The sequence below is a fragment of the Lontra canadensis genome, unplaced genomic scaffold (genome assembly GCF_010015895.1).
Source record: "Lontra canadensis isolate GAN:19392208 unplaced genomic scaffold, GSC_riverotter_1.0 scaffold2, whole genome shotgun sequence".
Classification (NCBI taxonomy): Eukaryota; Metazoa; Chordata; class Mammalia; order Carnivora; family Mustelidae; genus Lontra; species Lontra canadensis.
This window is the reverse complement of record NW_022630996.1, coordinates 58259016-58270661: the sequence shown is the minus strand read 5'-3', so window position 1 is coordinate 58270661 and position 11646 is coordinate 58259016. Positions and strand designations below refer to the sequence as shown.

General features: G+C 39.5%; 1 protein-coding gene across 1 annotated transcript in view; it reads right to left on the bottom strand.

The window, feature by feature from the left end:
- Nucleotides 1-1908: 1908 nt before the first annotated feature.
- COL28A1 (collagen type XXVIII alpha 1 chain) overlaps nt 1909-11646 on the bottom strand; it is a 146355-nt gene continuing 136617 nt past the window's right edge. Inside the window, 3 exon segments of the mRNA XM_032874384.1 lie at nt 1909-2273; nt 3555-3727; nt 5471-5672. Of these exon segments, the coding sequence (XP_032730275.1) occupies nt 3555-3727; nt 5471-5672 (375 nt within the window). The 3' untranslated portion in view covers nt 1909-2273.

Genomic DNA, 11646 nt, shown 5'->3' with positions numbered 1-11646 from the left:
AACTGTCCTTGTAGTGATAGGAGTCAGTCAGTCATGAAAGGGGAGAAAGACATTTCAGACAATGGGATAAACACCCAAGTCAAAATTATAACATGTTTGTGTATCAGTTTTCTAACTGGGCGAAGTTGTGAAGCGCTTGGAGAAGGAATGTAAATACTTCTGCTTCTGACAAAAGAGCAGGCTGGACATTCTAAAGGGTCTTTCTACTTTCCAACACCCATATAGTGACTAATACCTGCCTTCTTTTTAAAAATTTTATTTATTTATTTGACAGAAAGAAATCACAAGTAGGCAGAGAGGCAGGCAGAGAAAGAGGAGGAAGCAGACTCCCCGCTGAGCAGAGAGCCCAATGTGGGGCTCGATCCCAGCACCTGGAGATCATGACCTGAGCTGAAGGCAGAGGCTTAACCCACTGAGCCACCCAGGCGCCCGACTCCATGCCTTTTAATGCACTGCTGAGCTTCCAGGAAATAAGAATATACCCGAAACCCTCCATCCTACAACAAATAAATATGTTAATGGCCATCCATGTAGCTCGGGATGGCTCAGAGCCACTTTCATGCTGAGGATAGCTAAAAAAAGATGAAGGAAAAACCACCACCTAAAATAACCACAGTACTAATAGGATCATAAGGAATTATCATGCATGCAGATAGAAATCCAGAGACATACACCCAGTACCCAGAGGGGTTTCTTCTGTCCTGGGGGAGTTTCCTACCCAAGAAAGGGGCTTAAGAGGCTGAGCAGCATAAACAAGAAAAAAAGTGTGCTAACCCCAAGAGAAAAGATGGGTAAATTAGACTGCATTAAAATTGAGAACTTCTTCTCATTTAAGAAAAAGAAAGGTAAGATAAAAAGACCAACCCCAAAGATAGGAGGACACAAATAATGAAGAAGGAATTCAATTTCAGAAATCTGTAAGGAACGCCAGAAATTCAAAAAGAAAAAAACAAACAATCCAATAGAAAAATCTTCTCCAGGGGTGCCTGGGTGGCTCAGTGGGTTAAGCCTCTGCCTTTGGCTCAGGTCATGATCTCAGGGTCCTGGGATTGAGCCCCGCATCGGGCTCTCTGCTCAGCAGGGAGCCTGCTTCCCCCTCTCACTCTGCCTGCCTCTCTACCTACTTGTGATCTCTCTGTGAAATAAATAAATAAAATCTTAAAAAAAAAAAGAAAAATCTTCTCCAAATACCAATAGATACTTCACAGAAGGCTTAGTACAGATACTAAACAAATATGCTAAGATGCCTCCAGAGAAAGTCAGTTTAAAATAAAATACCATTTTATACCCACTATTAGCAAAATGAAGAAGTCTGACAATACTAAGTGTTGACAAGAATATCAAATAATGGAAACTCTTATATACAACTGTTAGGACTTTGTAATGAACTGGTTTAAACAGTCTGGGAAAAAAATGGTATAATATACTAGTTTTGAATGTTTATATGTCCTGCAACCTTACAATTCCACCTTAGGGTATATATTCCGGACAAACACTAGTACACATGCACCCAAAACTATCTAAGAGCATTCACAGCAACACTGATGGACCAGGGGGAGAAAATTAAATAGAAACAATTTAATCATAGACAAGGCAATGGTTAAATATGTTGTGATATAGTCACATGAATATGATACAACTTTGAAAGTAAATGGACATGTGTGAATTATAATGTAATGACACACCAAGTTGCAAAGAATTTCATGAAACAAATTTTCTAAAGTTCAAAAAAAGCTAAATGATATAAGTTATTTAGGAATACATTAGATATGGTAGAACACATGGATTAATGATAACATTGAATGATAATAGCAAGTTGCAGGAAGACTAGAATATGACCCCATTTTTATAAAGGTCTAAAATAAGCAAGACTATGTATTGTGGAGAGCAACGTAGAGATATATATGATTTTCCATGTAAAATTTCATATAAAAACCCAATAGCAAAGTGAAATGGTAAACACAGAATTCAAGAAGGGTTATCCCGGGCAGTAAACAGGGGGGCTGGGATTGGAAAAGTCCACACAGGAAACTTCAACAGAATTGATGGTGTTTGGTTCACTGTCGCTGCGATATGTTTACTGATGTTTAATTTTATTATCATTTTGGTAACTTACAAGTATATTGCATATATTCTTTTGTGGTACCAAATATTATCTAATAAAATCTTAATTAAGCCACACAAAATTGGTTTGTTCAGATGGCTGTTCTTCCAGCTCCCTCTTCCTTGAGTGCCCTGTTTTGTACTGTCAAACTTGAATGAGGGTCATAGGCCTGAAAGAAGAAAAAAGTGTGTTGAAGATGACATATACATAAATGCTATCTCAGCACAGCTCAGAGCTAGTGATCTTTCCTGGCTGGATGTCCCAAAATTGTTAGAAAGTGATGGAGCCAATTCTCTGTTACTCTGTTGTAACAGAGATTGTATTTCAATATGGTGGCTCATTTTCCAGTGGAAGTCTTGTCTTTAAAATACCCTGCTTAGGGCGCCTGGGTGGCTCAGTGGGTGAAGCCTCTGCCTTCAGCTCAGGTCATGATCTCAGGGTCCTGGGATCGAGCCCCGCATTGGCTCTCTGCTCAGCAGGGAGCCTGCTCCCCTCTTTCTCTCTGCCTGCCTCTCTGCCTACTTGTGATCTCTCTCTCTCTGTCAAATAAATAAATACAATATTAAAAAAAAATACCGGGTTTAAGAGTAGATGTGGGCTTCAAGGAGTGCCTGGCTATCAAGTGCCTTGCGGAAAGAATTCTTATATTTAAATTACAAGTTTTGTTTTACATATGGAGTTTAAACACACAACAAAGCCTTTGTTACCAAACATGTTGGAGGAATGGGGAGTAATAATTGTTAATAAATTTGAGTTAAGTAATTTTCATTCAGATTGGTTTCTCTATCCCTTTCACAGCTAGCAGGGCAAAAATCTAACTCAGCACCTCACTCCCATTCCAGTGCCTCTCATCTCCAGGTCACCATCTTGCTGGGATTCCTCCAAGTAGGATGTCTTTCTTATCTCGTCACCTGCTATGCACAGACATGCTACCATCCCTTCTAATTCCCAAACTCAAATGCTTCCCTACCATCTCCTTTGCTACAGGCAGGGTTGTAAGGGGGTGGGCCCTGAGGCCAGTGAGAGGGACTGGAGGTTGGCAGGGATGAGGAGGTTGGGACAGGATAAGAGTTTAATCCAACATAATGTATCGAATAAGAATTAATGGCCGTCAGAATCACATCACAGCCTGTGATGTAGCTAGACCTTGTGCATTGAGGTTACATATCCCCGACTCAAATCCTCCTGTTATGCCCCTTGTTAGGCGGGTAACTGTTCAGGAGTCCCTGAACTTCTCAGAGCCTCAGCTTCTTTGCCGATAACAGTAATTACTACCTATATCCTGGGGTAGTTATAAGGATGCAACTATGCTTATAAATTATAAGTACTCAGTATAGACTCAAATGTGGTGTTTTATTTGTATTGGGTGAATATGTTGAAATTATAGAGGTTCTTTCTAGGTTTGCTGATGGAGACGCAGCCTTGACTCATTAGGGGTTGGTTCACTTACTCATCCTTGAACGCAGATTTCTTGACATTCGTGTTCACTGTTGAATCTGTTTCCTGAGCCATTACAGCCACTGAACCAAAAGCGGGCACAGGAGTTGACCTGTTTGTCATAATACCACCGAACCACATATTCGCCACAGTTTCCTGGCTTCAGGGCTTCCAAGCATCTAGGATCTAGAGTGAGAAAAGGATAGCGTGTTATTATAGTTTGTCTTTCCCTGAAAAGATGAAAAGTGAGAGTTTCATGAAGTTCATTCCCCACACACCCTAATGCGCCAACTAAGAAAATGTGGTTCCAAGTTAAAACAGATTCCCTGCTACCTAAAATACTTCCTCCACTACCTGCCACGTCACCATTAAGTGCTCCTTTGAAAACATAAAGGTTTTTGATCTTCATGAAACCTTATTAAAAGTGTTTATTTCCCTGGAAGCATAGCATGATGAGCCTTCATTAGCTAATACTCTCGCGGGAATTAGTCGACAAGAGAAAAATAGAATTTCTTCATTTACTTTGGACTTGATTTCAAACCAGATCAACATTTGGAATAAAGATGATCCCAGCCTTCCGTACACATTCATTCCCAGTACGTTCATAGGAAGTGCCACTGTGATCACATGTAATTGTGCCTACTGAAAAAGGAAAACCCTTTTATGTTACCAAAATATAAATAAAATGAAGGGCTCTCTTTATATCGCAATCCTCTTTTTAAAAGAGGAGTTCTTGGGGTGCCTGAGTGACTCATTTGGTTAAGGGTCCAACTCTTGATTTCAGCTCAGGTCATGTTCTCAGGGTGGATGAAGCCCCGTGTTGGGCTCTATGCTCCAGCAGGGAACCTGCTTCAGATTTTCTCTCTCCCTTTCCCTCTGTCACTCTCCCCACTCTCTCTAAATTAAAAAAAAAAAAAAAAAAAAAAAAAAAAAAATTCTTTAAAAAGAGCTGTTCCTACAAGACAATAAAAACAAGAGCTTTTAATGTCTATTTATGAATAAATCTAAGAAATACTTCCACTGTAAAGAAAATTAACAAAAAGGAGAACTACAATAATGAAGCCATTCATTAAATCCCTTTTTATTTCGTGGTATTCCTTGTGCTTTGATTAGTATTCTTCTTACCTAAAGAAGTGATTCCAAGGTGAAAAAGGCCACAAAAACCAAATAGGTATTTGCTGCCCGAGACTTGTGTTCTGTGAGACAGCTTATGTGCTGCAAGCTTCATTTCTCTTCATTTCTCAAACAAAACAAGTCCTCTCTCCATCTCCCAGAATCGCTTCCCCAGACGGGAAGCATATCTCAATTCCTTTATTTTCTAAAACTAACCTTCAAGTCCACTTCTCTTCTGAAGACTCCTTAGACCAAATGGAAAGCAGAAGACTTTCACTATCTCCACTCTTAAAAATAATAACTAAATAATGTATATTGTGTACCTTGTCAAGCTAATCTCTGAGCTTCTTTTGGGCAAGGACCTTGTCTCTCTCGCATGTCCTTCAGAAACTCTGTATGTAATGATTAATTTCTATAGATAGTAACTCCATAGAAGATATGTTGAGGAGGGGGAATCTAGATTCTAGCTTTTTTCTCTTCTACAATCTAGGGGTCAAAAAATTCAAATGTTTGCATATGTCAAGGCCACGTGTAAGACAACAGGGAGTGGTAGACTGTGGGAAAATGAGAACACAAGCCTCTCTAAAAGCATTTACATTTTAAGAAACAATAAACATTATAAGAACTTTAAAATTGTTTACTGACCAAATTTGTTCTATAGCCAGTGTTATAATTTGACATATAATAAAATGAAAAGTGTCTTTTGTCCTCCCCCTTTAGAGTCAAAACTTGTTCTTCCTGAACGAGATTTAAGAGCCTGCCTTTTCTGGGCCTTGACATTGCAGAGACAGCAGCTGATTGGCAGGTGTCTCTTACCTTTGTGCACCAACTTTTCTGGCTGGAAGTCCAAGATGGGGCTTGGAATTCTGGTTTCCAGGCCCTCTGCCCTATTCTCGGGGAGACCAAGCAATGGCCCCTCGGTGGTAGTGGCCTCAGGTGAAGGACTGGTGGTCTGGCTGTCAGCCCAGATAGGCTCTGGAGACTCGTTCCCTTTGTCCTGGGCTCCAGAGACACTGACCTAAGAGAAAAAAAAAAATCACATTTTTGTTTCTGGTGATATCAAGTCAGAAAAGCTAGTTTGCTTTGGGGAACACTTAAGGAAAAATTCAGCATTGCTTCTTCTCCCCAAATCCCCAATATTATTTCAATCAAAGCTCAGGAAATGACGTTCCTCTTCTATGTCATGCATTGCCGAGTACCTAAGTTATGGACCCTCCCACTGCCAGGCACCAATGCTTTTGTGCTGGGCCTTCCAGAAAGATCCTCATGCAGGGCATGAAAGGTATGAGCTCAGGAGTAGTTAATCTTCATTTTTTTCATAGTTACTGGCATGAGGAAGGGGGAAATAGACACTAGCTTCTTTGACCTTTTTTAAAAAATAGCCTTTCCTTCTCCATTTATTAACACTAGAGAAATTAAAAATATATTCCAAAATATCTACAACAAACTCTCAGTTGATTTTGAGATTGGGAGTGGGGGTGGCAGAGACAGCTGAAATAAAAACAGTAGCAATCACTTTTCATCTCATTCTACTATCTGGACTCCAGCAAATGTCAATGGTGCAGGATGCTTGGCTCCTAAGAAGTTCTAGAAATGTGTGTTAGCTAAGGAACAAAGGGATATAATTTCAAAAGCAGGTTTTCTGGACTCAAGTTTCCATGTTTTATCAAAATTTATGATATGTAATGAGACAAGGAAAAAAAGGTATTTTGCTTCAAAAAAAAAAAAAAAGTCGTGTCGGTTATTCTTATCTACCATTGCCGGGGGCAAGGTCAATCTTTTATGGGACCAATTAAGTTCTTTTACCTTTTTTCCCTTGGCCCCCAGCTACAGGGAATGCAATCAATCGTTTATCTTGTTCTTGGCACAGGATGGTCATTTATCCTTTCAAGACCCTCTTTTTTTTTTTCCTTTTTGTTTAATTATTTAAATAGGCAAATCTGTGAACTATGTAAAGTCATTTTTGATGCCTTCTTGCCTGTAGTTCCTATAATCCTATCCTGTGACCAGAGCCAGCTGTCACCATGGTATTTTATGGTCACAGTAAAATATATGGAACCATAATATATTAAATTAAAAAAATAAAAACCCCAACACTACAGCATATTTTTCATTTAAAAAATGCACATAGGAAACAAACTGAGGTAAAACTACACTTGAATATCAACAATGACTATTTCTGGGATCTGCTAAGCTACTGTGCTTTTGATTCTTTACAAACACACACACACACACACACACACACGTGCATGCATGCGTGAGGAAGGGCTAATCAATTCTGTCACTCATGTGTGCAGATTTTTTACAATGATTAAAGTACTACCAGGTAAATAAGAGTAAACATTTCTGTTGGTACTAGTCTGGTCATCAGCCTGATAGAAAAGCACTCAATTCAAATACAGTCGTGACTTTTCTCTAGCCCCAAAACTCAACTTTTGGGACAAATGGAGGTAAAACTGTGGGCCACTTGGCATTCTTCTTTCTTTGAGAATGACCTTGTGTGTACATATATCGATTTGCATATGAGCTTTTATAATCATTGTTGAACAAAAGAAGTTGAAGGCTAAAGGAAAATTTTGTGAGTACTTCATTTCCTATAGGGGAATCTAAAGCTCCAAATGATTGAAGAACTTGCCCCAAATCATTGGCTATCGGTGAAATTTGAGAAATGCCTGTTTCAAGAAAGAAATACAGTTTTTTTTGTTTTTGTTTTTTTGGTGTTGTTTCATTTGCTTGCACATATTTTGTTAAGGAAAAAATAAGTTAAAAGCTTGACTAAGGAATAGTTTATCAAACATAAAAAAGCCAACAGCTATGAGGCTACAATTTAGGTACCCTGTCAGGTGAGAAGATTCCTTTGAGGAAGTGTGCCAGACAGCTGTTTCCTTTTACCTTGGCCTTAAAACCACTACCTTGGGGCCCCTGAGTGGCTCAGTGGGTTAAAGCCTCTGCCTTCAGCTCAGGTCATGATCCCAGGATCCTGGGATTGAGCCCCACATTGGGCTCCCTGCTTGGAAGGGAGCCTGCTGCCTCCCCCCACCCAGTCTCTGCCTGCCTGTCTGCCAACTTGTGATCTCTGTCAAATAAATAAATAAAATCTTAAAAAAAAAAATTGCCTTGTTCAAGCCTTAAGGCCTCATAAGCTATTCTTGACCTCTCGTAAGTTTAGGAGTGTGTGTTTGCTTTCTCGATCACAGCATTTGAGAATTTTGACTACTACTGCTACCTCAGGTTTTAGCACAAGTGAAAATATTTTTTTTTTTTCATAAAGGAGAATAATTTTATCTTTTGGTTACATGAGATCTCAGATTATTTAAACAAAGGTATAATTACCATGATTTGCCATTTTTATAATTTTCTTATTACAAAAACATTTATTGAAGGGAATTTAGAAAATTTGGACAAGCAACAAGAAGAAAATAAAAATCACAAGGGATCCCATCTCCCAGAAATAATCATTATTGATATTCAACTTTATCCGTTTTACCTCAATTTGTTTCCTATGTGCATTTTTTTAAATGAAAAATACGCTGTAGTGTTTGGGTTTTTAATTTTTTTTTTAATTTACTATATTATGGTTCCATATATTCTACTGTGACCATAAAATACCATGTAATTACATAACTATATTTAAATATATAACAACAATACCCTCTTTTAAACATTCAATTTCTTTGCTCTTTTTTTCCTGTTGGAAACCACTGGGCTGATGGTTGGATTAAGGAACACACATATTCGTGGCTTCTGAAGACATAGTCTTCTCCAGAAAAAACTTACAATTTCCACTTTCACCAGTTAAGTGTCTTTTCTTAAAGGACCACCATTTATTAGCTATTTTGAATGCAAAGAGAGATAGTTACTAGTTTGATAGGTGAGAAATTCTTCAACGAGGTACAAAGGCCATCCACAGGTACAAAGGCCATCCACAGTCTGTCTCCTACACACATGAACAGCCTCCTGGCACCCCAGGTGATGACTTTTCATTCCTTCCTCTTTATTCTGCCTCAGGCCCTCAAAGTCAACCATCCCCCCAGGGCAAGACTTTGCCCTGTAACCCAGTCAGTACTTATATTTTCCTTCCAGTTAGTGCACAGCACGTCCTAAGGCTCTGTTTGGCCCCCAATCATGGAGAAGTTAGCCTTTACTCTGACACTATTTGTCTATCATTTCCAGTTTCACACATGTTAATTATCACCTCCCTGATAAAAGAAGTTAAACTGTGCCATATTTTCCATTTTCATCTCTCTCCCTTTTTTCTCCCCTTTTTTCCTTCCTTTCTGTCTTCTTTCTAAAAATCTTTATAGCATAGACCAGCAAATAGTAGCCACTAGATAAATTGAGAAAGGGCTAGAGGGAGAGAGAAGGAAAGAGGGGACTTTATTTTTGTTTGTTTGTTTGTTTGTTTGTTTTTTAGTAGTTGCACAGTATGTTTGTGTCATTTACTTATTATCACTTTTTAACTAATTTTCATTAACATATAATGTATTATTTGTTTCAGGGGTACAGGTCTGTGATTCATCAGTCTTACATAATTCACAGCACTCACCATAGCATATACCCTTCCCAATGTCCATCCCCCAGCCACCCCATCCCCTTCTCCCCACTACCCTCCAGCAACCCTCAGTTTATTTCCTGAGATTAAGAGTCTCTTATGTCTCTTAAAGTAACAATAGAACTACAGACGTGTTCCAGGTTTCTTGCCAGGTGCCTGGTGGGATTCTACCCCAATGGACGGCAATCAGGAGAAGTTGCTTTGTGAACATATTTCATGTCGAATGCCTGCGAAACACCCAGAATAAGATCCGCATGATCAAAAATGTGAATCTGGGGTCCAGGAGAAAAGTCTGGACTGGGGAAGCAGACTGGAGAGTTGTTAACATAAGGAAGAGAAGAAGGTTAAGGGCCAATCTTAGAAAAGTAAGGAGTTTAATATTTAAAGAGTAAACAGAAAGTTAAACCCCAGAAGCAAATGAGAAAGAATGCTAAGGTGGTTGGGAGGGGAACAAGGAGAAAGAGGACTCTCAAAACCAAAGAAAGGAGTGGCATGGTATTTGATGCAAAAGAGAAAATAAGAGGACAGCAATAAGGATGTGGCAATTAAGGTATTGTTGGTCATTCTTCCAGCAGAGGTTCAGTGGCATATCACAGGCAGTAGCCTGATGTCAGAGGTTTTCCCAAGTAAAGGGAACTGAGGAAGTTGAGGGGAAGAAAGGAAAATGTGTGTGTGTGTGTGTGTGTGTGTGTGACAAAGAGGCAGAGACAGCAGAGACTGGCCTATGGAATAATTTTATTATAGAAAGGTAAGAGAAAGGATAGCAGCAAGAGGGACATGAACTAAGAGAGGGTTAAAGGATCTTTTCAGATGGGAGAATCTGAAGCTTATTTACTAGCTATAGGGAAGGAGTCAGAAATATTGTCAGGAAAGGAAATACTGGCACAACAATGAAGCAAGGTCCGAGTTTTGGAAGAGGCAGAAGAGAATGGGCCTCAGAGCACAGGCAGGAGACTAAAAGTTACCACAACAGAACTGAGGATAGAGCCTATGGTCATATTTTAGGATGAAGGGACACAAGACACATCCAGTTCCAGTAGCAAGTCAGAACTTGTCCAGGGCTCTCGTTTTATAAAACCTTGCCAGGGGAATCCATTTCAGAAGTGGCCTTCTCTAGACCGATCTCGGGGTGAAGTAAGAAGCAGTAAATATTGCAGGGAAAGGAGGGTGAGACATGGGAGAGCCAGCAAGAGTGAAAATGAGATAAAGACCTTGCAGCAGCTATGTGATAATGACAGGAGGGGAGAAATGAGGCAGGTGGCATGGGGACCAGGGATAGGGTCTTACTAAATGAGAAGGGGTACATAGAGAGCGTGGGATGCCAGCAGTCAGCCCACTGTGTTTGTTTCCTGTCATTTACATCAATAAGGTGTACATTTCCTCCATGGAAGTGAGCATTGGCCTACGTGTCCTGATAATAATACAGGCAAGGAGAAGACTCACAACTTCCCACTTCCTCCACCACCTTCTCCAGTTGGTGCAGAGCTACCCACAGGGACCCTTCCCATACTCGCTTTACTCTCCCCTTCACTGCCTTGTTGTAGAATCACTGCAAAGAAACCCCACAGCCTCCTTTCCACCAAGAGGAATATGTCTCTGAGGCCCATTATCTAAGTTACTTGCAATTAGGGCACATTTTCATAATACAAAAAGAAGCTTTATGGAAAAGGTAGACAGGGCCTCTTTCTTTCCTATTCTTTCAAATGGAAAAAGAAATCTAGAATATTGTTATAAGAAACAAGTTCCAGTGAACAAACCACCTGTGTGCTGCCATGACTTTATTAATGTATTCAGAATGACAAAAAGTTATCTCAAGTAGGAAATTGATATGTTTATTTGCTTAATGGACCATTAATGGATATAACCAATTAGTCTGACTAAATGGTGTTTACTTGATTTTATTGCCCCACTCCCATTTATATCTTAGAAATCTTAACCTAACTGGCTAAACCCAGAAAGAGAAGGATATTTTAAAAACAGTATAATTGATGCCTTTCACTGAGGAAAAATTTCTCTTTTAGCCTATCATTTGGTATAGGACTCACTGGGTCACTAAGTATTTACTGAGCATCTACTGTGTGAAAGATGAAACACATTTTAAGTCATGAGTGGGACACCAACTTAATTAGACACAGATCATGTTCTCAAGGAATTCAAATCCATTAGGAGAGTTGAGGTATGTACATAAATTAGTAAAAATGTAGAATGTTACAAATCCCAAAGCAAGTACTACTGGTCCTGAGATTTCAGGAGTAGAACAGAGTAGAATGGATGTGCATGTTTAGCTTCCTAAGACTGGCCTGAAAGAGTCCTAGAGGAGGGGGTTACCAAAGAGTTATGAATTTAGTAGAAGCTGGGAAATCTGTCTGCTCTCTGTATTTCCCAACATACCCCCCCATACACAGATGTTTAGTGAACCTCAAGTTCATTCCACGATAAG